Here is a 20,055-nt window from a genome sequence, read left to right on the forward strand (position 1 = left end):
CCGGTTTCTCAGCAGCCTCACCACTGTTGAGGCACTGTGCTGGAAGGCTGAATATCTGCTGTAAGGGTGGTGCAGAAGGTTTGATTGGGATTTCTTGGAGCTGTAACCCTCCTGAGCTCACATCCCGTGCGGGGATGTGTCAGGTAATCAGTTTATCTCTCGCAAAGTGCCCTTCCTCCAGCGATTAAACACTGAGCACAGTGCCTGCGTCTGCAAAGGCAGGAGATGGGGCAGGTTGGAATAACTCAGCCATAAAACAGTAGCGGCAGCCACAATCTGGCCCTGTTGTGTAATTCCCCTTGGTGGGAGGCTCCGAACTGGGTCAGATCGGTGTGAGAAACGAGGGCAGGCTCTGGGCTGTGCACCGCGTACCTGCTGGCACCAGGCAGGGCGGGAGCCCTCCCGGGACCCAGCCCCAGGGAGGGGAAGGGACAGAGATAGACGGCAGCACGACAGTGGGCACGGAGCAGTTAACCATCTTTGTTTCACCCAGCTCTGCAAGATTTAGTTAAGTTTTTTCAAAGGCTTCTGTTTAACTCCCCTGCATATGGCCGGGGCTGCCGAGCGGGTGTCAGGAGTTGGCTTATACAGAACGTTTAGTTACTGCTAAACAAAAATAAAGCTTAGATTCGAGCCCTTTTGTGCTCCAGTCTGAGGGAGAGCTGCTCTCCACTGGGTTTGATTTTATCTGTTAAGACACAGGGACCCATAGCCTTGCATTTAAACAATTTTCAGAGAATGTTTTGTGTTTTGATTTGGGTTTTTTATATTTTAAGGTTCTGGGACAAATGATGGGACATGAGAGGATGACACACAGGAGGATACTGATGGGAGAAACTGTATCATGTGTCATTCTTTGACCTGGAGCATTTAGTGACATTACAGCACTTCTGCTTTTGCTGTTTGTAGAGGAGAGTTCATTCCTGCTGTATTAGCAGTGTTTGTGTTTCTTTGGTTGGTTGGTTCCATGTAAAAGAAAAAATAAGCCACTGTTTTGAAATAGACCTTGTTTTGAAATAGACATAGACTTTAGCACAACATTTCTTAGGAAAATCTTCTGATAATAGATGGCTTTGTGTATGCAGCCCTCGATTGAAGTCACCAGACGCCAGAAAACAAGAGATGCTGGAGGTGACCGTGTTGCAGCAGCCTGACAGCAACTGGGCTTGTACCTGCAGACCACAGAAGCTGAATTAATATCTTTGGCTTGTGTAAACTGGCACAGTTCCACTTGAGCTAATTCAGGTTTTGGCCTTTTCTGCCATCTGCTTGACCAAGCCAACTTATTCTGTGTGACACGTGTACTAGTGGAGGGACTTCAGTTGTCTCTGCCTGGTGGTAAAGAGCTCCTGGGACTGAGTAGTGAAAGGCTTCGTGTTCCAAAGCCAATCTCTGCAATGCCTTCTCTTCCCTGTATTTACTTTTTTTCTGACACTCTTCAATGTTATTCAATGGCAGAGCAGGAGCTGATGACTTGAGCTGGAATAATTCAGCATACTCAACAGTTAGACAGTTAGATTTTCAGCCCTGCTACAGGGGTGTTGTCTTTAACCTTCAGGTTTCTGAGTTAATCTGGTAACTGCTGAAACACAGCTGAAAATGAAATTTAAGTGTTAAATTAAATGAAAGTTTAAGTGTTTACAGATATTTGAACTGCCTTATCTGCTTAGATGTTTGGGATTTAGGTTTGTTTTTAAGTGGCTGATTCGTTCTCAAACATTTTATAGTTTACAGTGGAAATGTGGTATAAGTAGGGGGCAGTGGGAAGTGAGTGATGAGGAAATGTTTCCTTCATCCTTCTTTAAAGGTTTTGGAGAATGTGTGGGTAGTAATTCTTCTGCAGCTTGATCTTTGAATACATCTTTTGCTTATGTTCCTTAAGATCAAGATGCCTTCTTTATTTTCCTTCCTTGGTTGTGTTTCTTTTCATCATCTTACATGGCTCCTCTAGGATCATTCTGTGTGTATGGAAGAGGAGTGCTCAGGAGTACCCATCATTGACTAGAAGTGACAGTGCATGATCTGAACAGATAAACTGGTGACTTGGTGATTGCCCTGGTCCTCTCTTGAGGCTTTATTTTTGTGGTCTACCACAATTTCTGCTGTAATGCACTGGAGTGATGTAACAGAGAAGTTATGCACAGCCAGCCCCAGTTCTTCTCCTTAAGAGAAACGAAATGCAAATTTTGTCTGGTCCATTCTTTCTTTGTGTTTACTTTTCTTCTTGCCCTGTTTTACAATGGGAGTTCAACTTTTACAACTGGATCTTTGTGGTTTTCTGCCCGAACTGTGAAGGTAACAGTGCTTTTGTTGTGTGGCTGGATCAGAGACTTCAGCCAGGCTATGGTGAGGAGGTGGGTGACCTTTGCAGTGGGTACAGCTGAGGCAGGAGGGGCTTTCTGTCTCTGAGCCACATCTGCTCACTGTGATGGTGTTTGCAGGGATCAGGGTAACAGGTATCCAGAGGGGATGCTGACACTGATCCTTTTTTGTATGCTTTCTTTTTGGATAGTAGTGTTTTGAAATTATTCACATAATTTATTAGTTTTTGCATCTCTGAATAATCAGGCATTGATACCAGGAATTTTTCAGCAGGAAGATTCCTCAAGGGCACCAATGAAGAGATGGAGATTATTCAATGCTGGGCCTGTATCATTATGATCCATTTCTTGCAGCATCTGTTTTCTCCACAGGATTTTGTGCTTTGTCTGATATCTAAGTCTGTTATTTAAAAGGCTGATTTGGTTTTTTCTGTGCAGTAATGCTGCTGTGACGTTGAGCCTTGGGGCTCAAAGGCTGGGATTTGCTGGGCTCACGTTCCTCTTTGGTGTCCTTGCAGGGCTGCCTCACGGTAGAACATGAGCAGGTAATGCACAAGGAGCACCACTGGGAATCATGTCAGACGAGTCAATCTCAGGGAGTGATCCGGACCTGGACCCGGACTTGGAGCAGGAGGATATGGAAGAGGAGGAGGAGGAAGATGAGGAGGAGGCGATGGAGGAGGACAATGATGGGGATGACGAGGAGGACTTACTTGATGAAAGTGGTGAGTGAATGGGGTTGGGAATATACTGATGCCTTGTGAAGGCTGGCCTAGAACAGAGGCCAGACAGAGTTAAAGAATAAAGGAGGGATTTATTGAAAGATCTCCATGGATCCACCTAGGGCAGCACAAGAGCCCAGCCAGGGCTGCACCCAAGGTGAACCAAAATGATCACAAAATGCACAACCACTCACGGGGTCTCTCACTTTGATCAGTTCTGCTCCATTTGCATATTGCAGTTAATTGTCCAATTACAGCTTTAGGTTATGAAGTCCCATCCTTCTTGTTTTTCTCTCTTCAGTCCACGTTGTTTATGCTCTTGGGCCTGAAATTTGGGTGGTAGTCCTTGGTCCCAAGCTAGGAGAGGAATTGTTTTGTCCAGCTACTCTGTGAAGAGAGCTCACCATCCCTTTATATGAAGCTCAGAACTACACACTAAAGCAGTACAGAATCTGAAAAATATAAAAGCTAAAACCTGAGGCATCAATACATTGTTATAGAAAACTGGCTGTCATCCCTTGGGAGATTGTGTAAGGTTTAGGATTTGTCCAGCTCTTGGTAGGGAGAAGTCCTTATGTGGCTGTTTAGTTTAAATAGGTGTTTAATGTAGGTTAAATATGGTCTCCTGGCCAAAAATATTTCCATCAGGAAAACAAGCCACAAGTATAAATTGTAAGGAGGATAGAATTTTTAAAATAGCTTCAAATTTTGGGAAAGCAATTATGTAAAGTAAATGAACTGATTTGTAATTACTTGTATTATTTAAAGGATGTGGTGACAAAAAATATATTTACGTCATTGGCTTGTCCCATACATAAAAAATTTGATGAATGCTATGGACAATTATTGCTCATTCACAGTAATAATTTTTAACAGCTAGAAAATGTTCTTTACTGCCAGCATACAGGTTGGGTTCTCCTTTGTTTGTTTTACAAGATCAAAGATGGAAGTGCTAAATAAGTTGTCACCTTCTATCCTCACCTAGTTCCACCTGCCCTACTCTCTCCTTCAGGAGAGGAGCAGTTCAGGTCAGGGCTAATGCAGGTGTTTATGGGCCTGTGCTGTGCAGGGGACATTTGAGTGTTACCAGATAACTGCTCTGGGTCACAGCATGGTCCTAGAAATGTCTCTTGGTCCAGAAGGGCGGATGTTCTAGGGCACAGAGACAGGAATGCAGAGCTCAGGTGGGAATTCCCCATGCTGAATTTGCCATCAACCTTTGTATCACAAAACTGTAGCCAGAGCCCAAGGGGATGCTCTATTCACTTCCTTTAAAGTTGCAATTTTTAATAACTTCAAAGGGTATGCAGGTATTTGAATATACCTAACCAACTGAGAGTAATCTTCCTTTTCTTAGCATAGAATGTGTTAAAAACAGATGCTTCTCTGTTCTTCTAGTTACTAAAGAATTTTTGGCTTCAAAATAAATTGTTGTCCTCAAGTGTTGTTTGTTTTGTTGTTATATTCTTTCAGCCATGTGCTATTTGAAGATGCTGTTTTGATTTTAAATGCTTTTATAAAAATGTTTACACAAAAACGAATGCATTCCTTTTTTTTTTTTTTATTCACATGATGGCTTTTTCTAATGAGAAAGTAGCAGAAATGGAAGTGTTAGTTCAGGTAAGAAACAAGGGAATTCCCAGTATCAACACAGAGAAGAGTTACAAGGTCACAGGTTACTCTGTCTCAGACTGGTGATGATGATGATGATGATGTCACTTTGTTCACAGGACCCTGCAGCAGTGGGGCAGGAGGAAGTGTCATTAACAGAAGGGAGTGTCTGTGTGTCATGTCCAAGTGGGTCATTCCCACTGTTCCACTAGTCTATTATCATAGACTGATGTGTTTTATCATCAACATCTGTATTATTGTGAGTGGATACTCACAGTTGTTTGTCAGGATTATTCTTTCCAAAGCAAACAAAATCAATATAGGTGTACAGAACATTGTGAACTGCTAATGACAGCTATTTATTTTCATGTTAAAACACTAGAAACATGTTTATGTCTTATATTTTTGTTGTGACTCATTAAAAAGATTTTTTTAAAAAATGTAGAAAATAATTAGGGACAGTAAAAAGAATTTACATGAGAAACTAACAAAGTATTTTTATGTTTATTCATTAGGTACAAGGGAAAACTCCCTCCCATGAGCTGAGCAAAGCTAGATTGCCTCTGAGGTTTCAGATTGTTCAGCTTTAATTCTGTCTGCCACAATATCAGAATGCTTTCTGGGTGCTTAGATGTATAATTATTATCTTCTGTGGAGGTGTCCAGTCTGCTTTTCCTGATATCTCCTTAAAGCTACACATTGCCTCCAAAATGTCATTTGGCATCTGTATCACCTTAGATCTAATATAAAAAGGTCTCCTGCTTTTTAGCCTATGAAATACAACCAACTTCAGAATTAGGAGGTTCATTTTATTGTGCCCATCTGATGTTTGTAGTCCCATGGCTTTGTAGACTAACCTCATTCATAAATATCATATTTGGAACAGACAGTTTTATTCATAAGGGATGCAGTGCTCTAGTGTTTATATTATGAAGCTTTTAAAAAGCCTAATTTTAATAATTTCTGTTAAAACTTTGTTCTCCCTATTCCCAGCTGTGCTGTTCTCCTCCCCTCCTGGTATTGTGGTTGTTCTGATCCCACTAGGGATCCTGGGGTGATCTTTCCCTTGAGGATGGGCTCATGCATATTTCTAGCACAACAAGCTTTAGCTGATTAATAAATCTTTCAAAGCTATTTCTTGGAAGGCTGACAGGCTGCTTAAACATTTTCTCCAAACGGAAACTGATTACTTGCTTTAAATAATAGTGATTATATCAATTACAAAAATAATATTTTTACTGTTTGCTTGCAAACTAGTGGCTTTGTTTAGGATTTCCATGTATTGATGGTGGCTCAAATAACTTAAGAACTTTCCAGTGTTAATGTGATGTTATCCACACTTGGTAGTGGTTGATCATATCATCTCAGACTTAGCAGTGAGTTGGGTTTTGCATGTTTAACCTGTTTATGTCTTTCTGATACGTGTTGAATGTGGAGTTAATCCTGGTGTGTAGTTTCGGTTTCATAGTCTTCTAGGAGTTCTTTTTACATTCTGGTACTTTAGTGCTATCTTCAGTGTTGGCACATTTTTCTCATTTCTGCTCAGTTTTGTTTGCATTTAGTATAGGCTGTCCTGTAGGTGGTCTAGAGTTAGTTTGTACTTGTATGGTACAGGCTTTCAGTATGGAAGAACACAGCTCTTCAACCTTTGCCCCTGCCCTCAAGGAATCAAAAGAGCCTGAAAAGCTAGTTTTTTGAATATTTCTCAGTAAGTGAAAGCTAATAACCATGTGGCTTACATCCTTTATCCATTTCTTCAGTGGTGGCCAGTTAATGAACCTGGGCATCATGTGTAGGAAATCTTCCAGCTTTAGTCTTTTTTTTTTTCTAGAATTCTCCTTCTAGAACATACCTATTCTGACACTTACAGCCCCTTCCCTGGCTGCCAGACTGCACACCCATCCCAGCAGCACTCTTCAATCCTAGCCAGAGGCTGCCACTGTTTTCCAGCCTTGTCATCCCTGCCCACTTCATCTGTTTTTTCATCACTTGTGGGTTGCAGCACCTGTTTTATCATGTTTGATTTAGTGATAGCAATGCGTGACTGCTAGAAACTTTTTTTGTTAACTCCCTGAATCGTTTTCACTAGAAATGTGATGTACTGATGACTATAGAGATGAAGGGCTGTTTCAAGTCCTGCACTTTTTCTCTGATCCTGGTTGTTGCTCAGGGCTGTGTAGGACTCCATAGGAATAAAAGCTAATTTGAGCAAAGAGGAAACAAAGCTCCAATATGGATTTTACAGATCATTTCAAATGCGTGGACTGAGGTTTATACCTCAGAGCTTTCCCAAGGAAAGCTGTTGAGTGTTTGAATGAATCCCACTGTACTGTTCTGTTTTTTTCACTTTGGGAATGTCTCTGGATTATTCTGACTGATGTCTCTGGAATTCATTATCTCTTATTCATATGTATTGCTGTAATTCTGCTATTAATAGCGATGGCAAGTTGCTTGTTTTCTTACCTCTGAGTATATGTGTTAAATACTTTCTTAAAGTGCAGTTTGGGGTAGAAGTAGTTGTTCAGTTCTCTCAAAGATGTCTTAATGAGCACAAGCATTCAGACCCTGTCCTCAAAGGCTCCTAGTTGTGTTTGCATTCCAGAGTGCATGGTACAGCAGACAGGTTGGAATCTGTGCTTTTTCGGGTATACTGGTGAACAATTTTCCAGTACTACTGTAGTGCTGCAGTTCTTACTGTACAAGGATACCAGGCAACACCAAATAATAATGCATTAGGTGATACTGTTGTGATGAGACAAACTCCATGGAATTGGCCTTGTCTCCTGCCCTGTATTCTGCACTTTTTCTCCTTTCCTGATCCCTCTTTCTTTCCCCACATTCCAGGGCTGGGAATGTGCGAGCTCTGTGGCATTTCTGTTTGACTACTGGAGAACTGGAGGAGCTCCCTCTTCCCAGCTCAGACTCATACTGTTCCTCCTACTCCCTGGCAAAGTGCTGGAGCAAACCAAGACTGGTTTGTGTGGGGTTTTGTGGACATACAGATTCTTAAAGAGGAGTGAATGAGAAGCACAGTTGGTTGGTGGTACAGAACAGCAAGTCCAGGAGAGGAGGACACATGGGTGCAGTGATGTTTTGCACTGCAGCTCCTTGGTAGGGTAAGGGCATCAGGAAATTTCAGAACATCTGAGAGATTGGCACATGAGGTGAGTGAGGGGGAAAAGAGACCCTTTTCCCAACCCTAACCTCTTAAAACTGCTCACCCTGCTTGTGACATTTGATAGCTCAAACAGAGCCACCTTTCCTTTCTGCAGCACAATCCACAATGTATTTCAGTAGCTGCTTTTGCTTGAACTTGAGCTGCCACTTGGTACTCACAGTTTTGAACTTTCCCCCTTGATACCAAGGCAGGAGCTCTTGACTTCAGATGGCACCCACTGCTGATCCAAGCTTGAAAAGATCTCTGCTTACCTTGAGCCCTCACTAGAGGAAAGTCTGTTCATTTAAAGGGGTCCTGCTTGATTAGCTTTTCCTATGATTTTCACTTGGTTGTTGAGGGAAAAAATGTTGGCATGAAATTATAGCAAGTATGGATTTTGTTTAATATGATGTTCCTCTGTGGGTCACAACTCTGTGGGTCATCAATATAGGGTGCAATTACATTGAAAGGGAAATCAATTTGTAGCTGCCTGGGCAAATTCTTTGTCTAATCTAATGGGAAAACTGAGTAGCTGATACCATACTTACAGGAAAGTTCATTAGCACCTGGAGTTATTAAACCTGAAATTATTTTGGAAATCTGTTTTTAACATCATGTGGAAGTGTGGGTTAATACTTCTTTGAATGATACATGAATGCATCCTTAAGGTACAGAGATCTGCTGCTCATTTTGGAGATGGTGTTATTCATGTGCTTCCCACCCCAAAGCATTCTATCTTTTCTTCTCCCCAACAAAGTGCTGGAACAAAACAAAACTGGGGTGTGTGGGAGTCCCCAGCTGGATGTGTGTGGTTGGGAACAGAGCAACTTTCTGTCCTTACAGGGGAAGAGAGGAAAGTCTTTGGTATAAATCTGTTCATTTTGTAGGCTCCTCCTCCTCAAATATGTGAGTTTTTGCTTTTTGACTGTGGTTATTCTTATAAATTATGTCATGTTATACTTACCTGTATGAAACTGAGAGAGAGGCAGAGGAAGAGTATGGAGACAGTTTCCTATCTTGTTGAATGATATCATTTATCATTTTATATCCAGATTTAGAAAGGCCTATCCTGCTGGAGATAAAAGGGAGGTGAAAAAAGAAACTACTGTTAGAAAGAAATTTCTCTGCACTTTTTACCTGAAATGAATGATCATGCTTGTCTTGGTAAATGCAGATTTGTTCCAACAAGCTGAAACCTTTTGCCTTCTACTTTTGACCAGACTGCACAGCATTTTCTTTAAGGAAACGCTGGTTTTAAGTTGTCCTTCCTATCTGCTAGAAAATTTAATTTATTCCTTAAGAAGAGGAGGAGCAATTAGGTACTTACTGCTTTAATCTCTCCACTCCTTTTAGAAAGCAGCCTTTCACAGCTGTGTCTCCAGGTGGCACCAAGGGCAGATGGGCATCCCAAGGTCAAGGCAGCCTCAGAGAACAGAACTGCTCTTTGAGGAACCCTGTTTCCATCTGCTGCAGTGTGTGGCACAGTGGCCCTGGGTGCTGCATGCTTCCTGCCTCAGACTGGTGACTTGTGCTTTGATCTCCTGTCCTTGTTTAGCTGGAGGCAGGTGCTGGGCCTAAGGAAAGGCACAAGCCCATCAGAGTAAGCTTGGAGTGGAGAGTGGGGTCTTTTTGTTGTTTGAAAGTGGATGAGTTGGAGCAAAAGGTATGGAAAGAAACAGAAGTCAGGACTTTGCTAAGTCTAGAAAAGCACTGAAAAGACAATCATGAGGGAGGCTTTAACTGTAAACTCCTCTGTGTTCTGTAGGTACCTATGCCAGAGAGGTAAGTCCCCATAAGTTATAATCCTGCACTTTAATCTACAAGTGGATGTTTGCAGTGCACAAGGTGAATTTCTTGGGAAAAAGGAAGAGTGGTGATTGACATAATCTCACTTGTTCCTTCTTGATGGACTTCCCTATATAGATTCTTTTGTTTTGGTAACTTGTGGCTGGATGCAGCTCTCTCTAGAGCCCAGCAGTACTATTTCCAAGGAAGCTGGAAGGGCATATGCTGGGGGAAACAAGCCTCTGCTCCAGTCTAGGTTTGTTGCCTATGCAATGGCTCTGGTCTTAGTAAAGAGTCAGATCTGAACTTTCATGTACCACTGTGCACTTTGATGATCCTTCCAAGCCAGGCAGGTTTTCATGCTTGTAGTAACTTTATGTAGATTGTCTTCCAAGCCAATAATTGCCTGCAAAGAGGATGGCTTGTGTGGTATCATAAGAGGTACAAAAGCAATCACTACCTGTAAGAGAATTTACTTGCCAACTAATATCCTGACTATTGACATGTGTTTAAACTTAATCAAATTGTCATAGGAAATTGCATTGCATTACATTAGAAAATGATCCTTATGGATCAGAGTGTTCAAATGTACTTTATTATATAGGTGCAGAGTGTGGGGCTCAGCCTCAGATGGTTGTGGGTAATTCTGTATATGTGCATCCAATTGCAGGTAGTGGATGCATTCCTCAGGTGATGTACTAGAACTAAGAAGTTGAGGGGGCTTTGTTGTTCCCTCAGTTCCTGAAAGTGAGAAGGGCTTTGTGTCTGTTCAGCATACACTCTCTGTGTTCACAAACCTTACCTTCAAGACTTGTGTCGGTTTCCTAAGACCCAAAAAAATTAGGAGCTGGCTGGCTTCTGTTTCCACAATCCAGCTGAATAAAATACAAAGATACAGTTAGTATCAAAGGTAGAAGGAGATGGGATGGCAGCAGTCACAGTTTTAGCAGACCTAGTTACTGAGTAGTACTGAAGGGTTACATTGAAATTGCAGAGGAGGTTTGCCTCTCATTTAGGCAAAAGCCCCACGGATTTCTCTGGGAATTTTCCTTCATTACAGAAGGCTGCAGATTTTACCCATTGTTTTTCTCCTGGCAGTTTCTCGGGAGCACAGTGTGTGTGTGTCAGAGCAAAATGATGTTTGTGTGTGCAGTCTGAGGGGCTTGGCCCTGCCCAGCCATCGAGGGTCCCTGTCCCCAGCACGTTGTGCAGACCCCGTGGCACCCAACTTCCTTGAACTGGATTTACTGGACTCACTAAATGGTGATGTTAAAGAAAAATCCTCTTGAGTGCTTTGCTGGGAGCAGCCAGTGCTGGATGCTTTGTTATCTCCCCTGTGCCGATTCCGAAGCTGCAGATTGCCTGGCTGGGCATTGTGCTGCGTTGGGGCAGTTTCGCTGGTGGGAGGACGGCAGAGGTGCCTTGGGCTGTGGGCTGTTTGCCAATAAATCAGGCAGGCATGGGGAGGAGCGGTGCCTGGGCTTCGGGGGCTTTACTGGCTGATTCCAGCACTCTGACTAACCCCGTGAACTCGGTTATTCTCAGCAGGGTGAGGTGTGGCCTGGGGGCTGCTGTGGGAAGGAAGGATGAGATCCTGAGGAGTGCTGTGCCCCAGCCCCCTGCGCAGGGGATTGCGGAGTGCCGATGTCGCGGCTCGGTCGCTCTGGCCGAACGCGGGGACTCTTCCCGGTCCCCTCGGCTTGTCCCGAGCAGGGGGAAGCTCCGAAGGAAAACGTCGGTGCCTCCCCTGCCCGCCTCCCAGGCTCTCTGACAGCGCCTTCCTTTTTGAGCGGGTGGCACAAAGTCTGGCATAGTCTGAGTGTTATATAACCTGGAGTAATGACTAGTTTTACTTCTTTAAAAGGAGGTGATGACGCCAGAGCTCTGCTTCCTTCGGAGCCGCCAATTGGGCGCGGGGACTGGCAGATCTCGTGAAATGATGTGGTGTTATAACCAGCTACGCTTTCCCCCCTCTTTTCTCCCTCCTTCCCTTTGATCTATTGCGTGTGATGGAATACAAAATAGAAATCTTTCCATGCAGTTGAGGAGCAGCCCACGTCCATGGCTCTGCATTTTCTATATTTATGTATATGGAGTTTCTCAAATGTTTTTTAATCTGTATTTTAGCTCTTCTCTTGAAGCTGTCACAAATGTGAGATCAGCATGAAGGTGTGGGGAGCAGGGTCAGCAGTTATTAACTGAACAAAGAATTGCCCCAAGTTGTCTTCTTGCTTTTCTGATAAGCTTTGCAGGATACAGAGGTTGTGCTTTATTGGCCAAAAACTTGCATTTTTATTGTCATAATGCCAGAGAATCTCTAACAAAGGACAGTCCCACCTTGCTCCTCTGTCCTGTTTGATGTCTTTTTCCCCCATGTACATTTCAGGTTGTCAGCTTTGTGCCACACCTCACCATTGCTAATGGGTACTGTATTCCCTCAGCTGCAACTGCTGTAACGGTGATGAAATCATATGGAAACTAATTAGCAAATTTGTAATGTGGTATTTTCCCTCTTGAACAGGTAAGGAGTGGCAAAGTCACTTTGCCAAGTTTACCTGATGAGTGTGAAGAAGCCAAAGTGAAAATTCTCTGGTTTACATTTTAGGCAGCACCCCTTTTATGTTCAAATGTACTGGGTGAAACTTCTTTGATTTTCATCTGAGTTTAAAACCATGCAAGGACTCCTTAATTTCATTTTCCCCTCATTTATATGGTATTGTGCTGGTTTTAATGATTGGTTAAATAAAACGTGTTTGTAGCTATATGGTCTACAAGTGTAATATTAAATAATAAACACGTGGAAGGAGTTGAGAAACTGTTTAAATTAAATTAGAAGTATTCTTGAGATTTTAAAACACAATATCACATCACAGTTATTTCCTTTATCTTTTTAACTTCTTGCTTAGGCTTTAGAGAAACTGCAGCATAGAACTTTTAGAAGTGTCTGGTTCATTGTTTGGATCAAAGTATTTTTTTAATAACAGTATTTTGTACTGCAGATGTTTAAAATGTCTTGTTCACATTTTCTTCAATATGCAGTTCACTGACTCAGCCTCAAAAAAATTCTAAGTAGGAGTCAGAGGACTTTATTTTCACTTGCAAATATGCAAATAGGAATGAGACAGGAGAAAGTTACAAGATAAAATCTTTTTGGGCTAGGTGAACAGAAACTTCTAGTTTAAATCTCTGTCAAAACAAAATTTGCAATTAAAACATCTGCAGATAATCCTCATCTATGTAAAATATTTAAATACTTGAACTGTTAGAAGTGATTTAAAAGTGGTACTTTTGTGTACCAGCTTGATTTATGTCAAATTTACACATAGCTGAAAATAAATAGAATGAAATTAAAGTTGTACCAAAAAACTCTTCAGTGGTGTACAAATACGTTATGTCATCTACAGCAGCAGAGAAATTTAGCAAGTTACAGAAATGAGGAATCAGTTTCTTGAATGTAACTGGGATCGTAACTGAATGGATTTAATTTTTATTAGAATGATGATAAATATCTGTGGTACAAATTCTTCAACTTTAAATCATTACATCTTGTCTAGTAACAGCTTATTTTCTTTGGTACATTTAAATAACCTTTGAAACCCTTGGAATCTCAAGCAGTGTGTTTTGCCACAGTGCCAGTGTGAAAAACATTTGCAAGAGGCACTGCATTGTGTCACTTCCTGCATTTTGTGCAATTAGATTTTTGTTACATTATGTACAACTTCCCAACCTCCCCCCACTTATGATTTAGATGAGTTTTGGAAGGAGAATACACCAAGATTTATATGAATAAAATAAAATGAGAAAAAATAGATTTATCAAATTTTATGCCTTATGGTTCAATCTGAAACTCACTAAAGTCAATGGAAAAACTCCTCTGGTTTTCCATGGTTGGTTTAGATCTTATCAAAAAGAATTTTTATTTGCAGTGCAGTGTTTGTTTAAAAAGCAAATGATTCTCAAAGCCCAGCAATACTCAGTTGCCAACACAGAGTGTTGTGGAGTCCAAGTGTGAGTCTGTCTGAACCGTTCTGGGTGGATAAACAACACCTTATACCGTGTCCAAGTCAAACCTGGGATTCTTGGGTATTTTCTATGTTGCTAAAACAACATGGAAACTAGGACAGGGAAAGTGGCCTTAATGATGTGTATGTGCTACTAGCAGGTGCTAATCAAGAGTGAAATGTGGCTGTCAAGCCTAGTTCATGTTCAGTAACTTACAAACAATTTGGGTTAGTAGGCAGCTTCCCTGCACAGTGGAGGTCAGTGGGGTGTGCAGAAGGAGCTGCTGGATGTGGAGCATGGCTGGGAGAAAGCCATGGCATGGGGAAGGGACTGTGCAGCCAGCCTGGAGCAGTTGAGGGTGGGCAAGGAAGGTCTCTTTTGCTTTATGGGGTGGTGATGAGGATGAACAGCCTGGAGAGAAGGGAACCACCCCAGCTTGCAGGGACCAAGAGCAGGGTGGCACATCAGAGATGCAGTGCTTCTTCTGCTGCTGTCCTTGCTGGGCTTGGGTCAGGTCAGGGAGCAGTCATGGAGCTGCTCAGCCTGTGGAGCAGGGACTGGGAGGTTCAAGGTGGACAGCAGGCATGGGGCTGGGGAAGGAGCTACTCCACCTTGAAGGGAATGCATGTTTTGGGACATTTTGTTGAAATTTATTTAGTTTAACTGACTTCAGTTCGATAATGTTCTTTGCTATACAGAGGAATTAATGTCCTGAAACTATTTATGGTCAAGTTTCTTGTCTGTATAGACAGGTTTAAGTATGAATTTTAATGCTTGTGAATTTGCAGTGTTCAGGGATGCTGACATTGCTGCTGGAAATACTTGTCAGCCAAATAAAAAAACATCTTCTGAAGGACCTTTATCTTAATATTCTATGAAAATACAAACTTCAGAGTGTTGTGTGGTTTGTTTGTTTTTTTTTAACAGGTAATGCCCTAAGTTGTTAGCAAGGGAATCTCTCAGGTGACAAAAGCTTTTTGAGAAGCCTCTTGTGACGTTTAGCACAGTCTGTACAATTGCAAAGAGCTTGTGATTTGAGAGGAGGGAGGTGAGGTGTGACAGCTGGGTAAGATTTCAGACCCCAAAAGGTGGGGAGAACCTTGTTCCTTACTGGTAAGACTGGCCTCATGGAAAAGCTGTTCAGTAAATGGACTTATCTGTAACAAGATTACCTTCCATGAGGAGATCATTTTATAAACTGACTGTTTCAGGCAGATCTAATTCTTGGTTGTGTGAATATTTATTTATCCTGGCTAACAGTGGTGGCCTCACCAGGAGACTATTGTGGGTAGAAGGGCTAGAAAAATTGCTTCTCCATTTTGCATGCTAAGGTGAAGAAGGAAATTCCCTTTGTATTGCTGTGTTGCAGAAGGACAGGTATAGGTTTCCTGTTTCCCCCAGTGTATTGAACTTCCATTTTTCTCATGCTTGACTGCTGTAATATGGATGTGTTGTGGTTTAACCCCAGCTGGCAGCTCAGCCCCACACAGCCACTCACTATCCCCTAGTGGGATGGAGGAGAGAACTGCAGGGGTACAAGTGACAAAGCTTGTGGGCTGAGATAAAGATAGTTAAACAGCAAAGCAGAACAAGGAATTCATCAACTCCTTCCATGGACAGGCAAGTGTTCAGCCATGCCCAAGAAAGCAGGGCTCCATCACAATAACAGTGATTTGGGAAGACAAACACCATCACTTTGGATATCCCCCTCTCCTCCTTTCCTCAGCTCTATATGCTGAGCATGACACCATATGGTCTGGGATATCCCTGAGGCCAGTTGGGGTCAGCTGTCCCAGCTGTGTCCCCTCCTCACTCCTTGTGCACCCTCAGCTTCCTCACTAGTGGGGCAGTGTCAGAAGTACAAAAGGCATTGATTCTGTGTTAGCTCTGCTCACCAGTAGCAAAAACATCTCTATTATCAACACTATTTCCAACATAAATCCAAAGTATAGCCCCATAATAGCTGCTAAGAAAAGAATTAACTCTCTCCCAGCCAAAACCAGCACTACATGCTTTACAAATACCCAGTTGTATTTACCCAGTACTTGTTTTTAAATCTTGCTTTCCAGATTCATAAATCTGTTAGGTCAGATGCTGAGGTCATGTTTGCTTATTTATTCCAACCGTACAAAGTCCTTATAAGGCCTGTTACAAGATCCTTGGCTATGCACTTCTTTAATATATTTGTCCCTCTTTTCCCCCTTGATAAGCATTGTGTGCCAGCTAGGCTGTTTGAATCTGTCACATAGGTGAAAGTCTGTCCTGTTACTGAGGGTCTTAATTGTAATACAGTTCTTCTTTTTTTTTTTTTTTTTTTTTTTGGGTGAAATTTATATAGCTCTAACTATGAAAAAGCATCTTGAGTTTGGGTTTGTTTCAAAGTTGTGAAGTACCCTGAAGCACTGGGGGTGTTTTGATGGCAGCAAGCATTCACAGTGCCCTGCTACCCTCTCAAATGAAAGGTCAAATAAAAATGGCTGGAGTCACACAAAGGGGAGCTGGGCTCTGCCCTGGCTGTGCTTGCAGACCTTTAGATCAGCATTAGATCAGCTTTTGCTGTTGTGAGTGCAGCTCATTGTCCTGGAGTCCTGCAGGTCTGTGCGAGGGCTGTTGGGACACCGCCTGCTTTGGGTTTCTTGTGTGTGTCCTGGCTTTCCCAGAGCTCCCTCACCAGTTGTTTTAATAAGCAGCTGACTTTGTTACATGGACAAATGCTCATTACCAGAGAGCTAATTTCATTATGTGTCTCTCAGCCCAGGTTTGCTGTTTATTACTGGCATTAGATATGCCTGTGAAGGGAACTGGGCGTGAATAAAGTCTCTGCAACACTGAAGAAGGTTTGGTATGATGGATAGCCTTTAGGGGTTCAACTACAGCTTTAAAGGACTTATACTGCACTTATTTATTCTCTCTTGTGCTTGTCCTGATACAGGTGAATGACTGGGACAAAAACTCACTTAAAGTAATCTCTCACTCCACAAATTCTGACAAGTTCTTTCCTGAAAACTGAGAAACTTGCAGTGGTCTACAAGCTGCTGGTTTAACCAAGCAAACAGGATGCTCCTTCACCTGTTATTGTGCAAATGGGTTACCAGCTCCATCAAATTGCTCAAGTTTCAGTCTCAGTTGTCCAGGTTTCTTGCAAATTAGATGGCATTATGCAAATAGCTCATAAAATCACAATTGTTTTCAAAGCCAGAAAGGCTGTACTCCTTTTTGCATCTCCTTCCCACCCACCAGTGAAACTCAGAGGCAGAGTTGTGGTGCTGCGTGTCCCCTGCTCTGTGTCCTGTTGTCTGTTGGGATTCCCCTTGCGCGGGGCCCCACCAGAGCCTGAGTGGTTATGTAAGGATTTTTATTTTATTCTCAGTCTTGGTCTCTGCCACTAGTTGAACTGGATCACAGGCTGAGTGAATGGGATCTGATCCGTACGGCAGCGGAGAGAGAGACCTCCCCTGTACACACCCACTCAGCCTCCCTGCTCCTCTCTTCTGAAACTCTTTTCCCAGGCATACTGAGCTTGCTCCCGCTGATCGGGAGTGCTTACCGAAGCCAAACCGTCCCGTGGAGCAGCAGCTACCTCGGGCAGAGCTGTGTTGTTTGACTCTCCAAGCAGGGAAGGAGATAGTGACAATTTTTATTTAGGCTGAACACGAGGCATATTTAACTAGTTATGTAACGGTGACCCCGGTCCGTCTCGGCTGGGTGCAGGGAGGATATATACGTACTGCTTCTCGTCACACCAGCTGGGTGGATGCAAGCACTAGGAGCTATTTACCAAAGTTATTTTCAGAAACTTTAAGTGCAGGTTTCCCTGCCTGTACCCTGGACTGTTTTATCAGGAGTCTTTTCCCGCCTGCGAACTGAACAGCCAGTGAGAGTGGATTTATCCTCACTGGGCTGTGGGCAGAGATAAGGAGTTGTCAGGAGTGACTGGAAACTTTTGTCCTGAAGACCCTGAGACAAGAATAGCAGAAGAGCTGAGAGTGTGCAGCCACGTTGAACAAGTGTGCAGGCAGAGGGCTTGCCTTGGTGCACTGAGCAGCATGCTACTCTTGGATGAGTCTCAGCAGTTTCCAGGTAGGACACAGGTGGGGGATTTTGTGGGCTGATTTTTCTTTCTTTTTCTTCCTTGTTTTCTTTTCCCTCTTGCTTTCCTGTTACAGGCCATTCACTTTCCCACCCCTGGGCTGGAGCACCCCACTCAGTGCCTAGTAAAAGTCATCAGGAACCAAGGCTCTTCTGTAGGTCTCAGGTTTTAATGTGCTCTTTACTAGGCAGGGATGGAAGAGGTTGAGATTTCAGAGCTTTGGAGGGGGCATGAGAAGGAAGCTTGCTCTTCCTTTGTGCCTATAATTCTGAAGTCTTTGGTGATGTGACATTCTGGGTCTGGCTGTTATTGTTTCTGCTGCTGTTGTGTTGTAATGCTGTGAAAGTTCTTTTTTCCAAGAGAGGAGGCAGTTGTTAATAGCAGTATCATTTTATATCCACTGTCCTCTCCCCCACCCCCTTCAACTTTGTGTGGATACTTTCCCTGCAACATCCTACTTGATAAGAGTTTCAAGAGCTTCTTTTGTCAGTGAAATATTTGGTGACTTGCTGACCGGGCAACAATCTGAGCACCAGGCAGAGCTGTTGGTGCTTGCTCCAGATCCCCTAATTAGTGCCTAAGAGACTAAAGGCTACTTGGCTGTTTTCCCCCCTATCAAATGGGAGATGCTGGTGAAATCCTAATGGGAGTTCACAGTTTGGGGATAGCTGCCACTTAATTTGTTTGCTGGTGGGAGGATGTTGGAGAAAAAACTTTGTTCAGATTTGAAGAACTTTCTGAATTTGTAATTTAACTTCTTACTTTGAGATGAGGTACTTTGTGATGCCAGGCTTCTTGCACTTTGTTCATGTGGCAAATATCTCCAAAGTCATGCTAGGAACCTAACAGACTGATCAAAAATGCTCCCCATGAGTTCCAGCTCTGGATTCCTGGTTTATTACAGAAGTGCAGTGTGGTTGTCATGAGGAGTTTTTATAGAAATAAGCCATGCAATATTTGTTACCCATTAGTGGGAAGGGGGTTCTAGAAAAAAAAATCCATCTTATTTCTCTGGTTGTGGTGTCAGGACAAAGAAGCTAATTCTGGGAGAGTGTGAACTGAGAAAAAAGGAATTACAATAGAAAATGAGTTTGGATAAATGAGGAATCTGGGTGATGATACAAGTGGCTTATGTAACTTAGTCTAGATAATAGGTATAAAAAGAGAAGACAGGGAGGGAAAGATGCTTTTGGAAATGAGACTGTAGGTCATAGATGGAGGGAGAATACAAGGTTAGAGGTCTTTCAAAAATTTTGGTTGGAAAGGTATTTGTACAAAAGTAAGAGAGCAAAAGTGCAAATTAACTCTTCTTTGTACTTGTCAAGTTGTAAAGTCTGGGGCAAGGTTTGTCACAGCCTCTACCAAAGTCTCTAGCAGTAGAAAATGATCTCTCTTTGAGGAAGCCTTTTTAACTGATATATTGAAGTTCTGTTCTGGCTGGTGGATCCAGGAGTGTCTCCATCACACTTTTGCACAACCTGCCTGTCCCAAAAGAGATGATAAACTGCACAAGGTCACTGAGTGAGTCTGTGCAGAACTTAGACATCATGTTCTTCCCTGGTTTTGTGCTTCAACCACTGAGCAATGTTTCTTTTCCTCTCTGATTTATCTGGCTTTTCCTCACTCCAGGTGCCTGAACACTGGTATTCAAAGTTGCAAGCACCTGTATATGCAGTGCTGTGATACTTTTTTATTTTAAAAATGTTGCTAGAAAGTTAGAGCAGATTTTAATTATTTTATGGTAGTATCCACCAGCTAGTAAATCAAGGTTTGTTGCAGTACACTACCTATCCCCCTGTTATCCTGCAAGAAAAATGTCTTTTATGTAAAAATCTCTGTTTCCTCATGATATACACATATATTTCTTTCTTGACCATAGAGGTAATTGTCATTTTAGCAACCTTTTGTAGAAACAAGTGCCTGTTTCTTTTCCAGGTTGTAATGTGCTTAGTTTTTAGGGTGTTGTGTATTTTGGGTGGAGGGTTGTCCTTGTGGCATTGTGACTTCAATTTGTATGAGTCTGATTGCTACAAACAATTTGCAGCCTTTTGTCAAACTCCTTTAGCAGCACCAAATTTTGGAAAGGAAAACTAGAAACAGATTGTTCTTTCAGCAATGGTGTTTCATCCTGGTCTTTCATCCTGGTCTTATTAACTTTCTCCAGTGCTCTCGGTCACTTTTCTGGCTGCAGTTGATGGGAGAAGTGCCAGTGGAATGCGGTAGCACACAGGCTCAAACTCAACAATTTGAATTTTTCTCCCAAGTGATGCCTCTCTCATTAAACAGAGTCCTTAAAAATTCCTCTGAAATTTCTTTGGAGACTGAGGCAGAAAAAGGGAACATAGCTGAAGTTCTGTGCTTTGTTAC

The 20,055-nt window shown here is 42.5% G+C and overlaps 1 protein-coding gene across 3 annotated transcripts in view; it reads left to right on the forward strand.

The window, feature by feature from the left end:
- Window positions 1–20,055, forward strand: part of RAD54L2 (RAD54 like 2) — a 68,942-nt gene that overhangs the window by 18,421 nt on the left and 30,466 nt on the right. For 2 of the 3 annotated variants that reach the window (XM_071439950.1, XM_071439953.1), the window contains exon 2: window positions 2,840–3,046. In XM_071439950.1, coding sequence (XP_071296051.1) covers window positions 2,896–3,046 — 151 coding nt within the window. In that variant the 5' untranslated portion in view covers window positions 2,840–2,895. Of the gene's footprint in view, window positions 1–2,839; window positions 3,047–16,990; window positions 17,679–20,055 lie in introns of those variants that run through there. The other variant, XM_071439951.1, reaches the window with a different exon arrangement.

This window comes from Agelaius tricolor, unplaced genomic scaffold (assembly GCF_023055355.1).
Source record: "Agelaius tricolor isolate 1412-34295 unplaced genomic scaffold, bAgeTri1.0.p SCAF_14, whole genome shotgun sequence".
Classification (NCBI taxonomy): Eukaryota; Metazoa; Chordata; class Aves; order Passeriformes; family Icteridae; genus Agelaius; species Agelaius tricolor.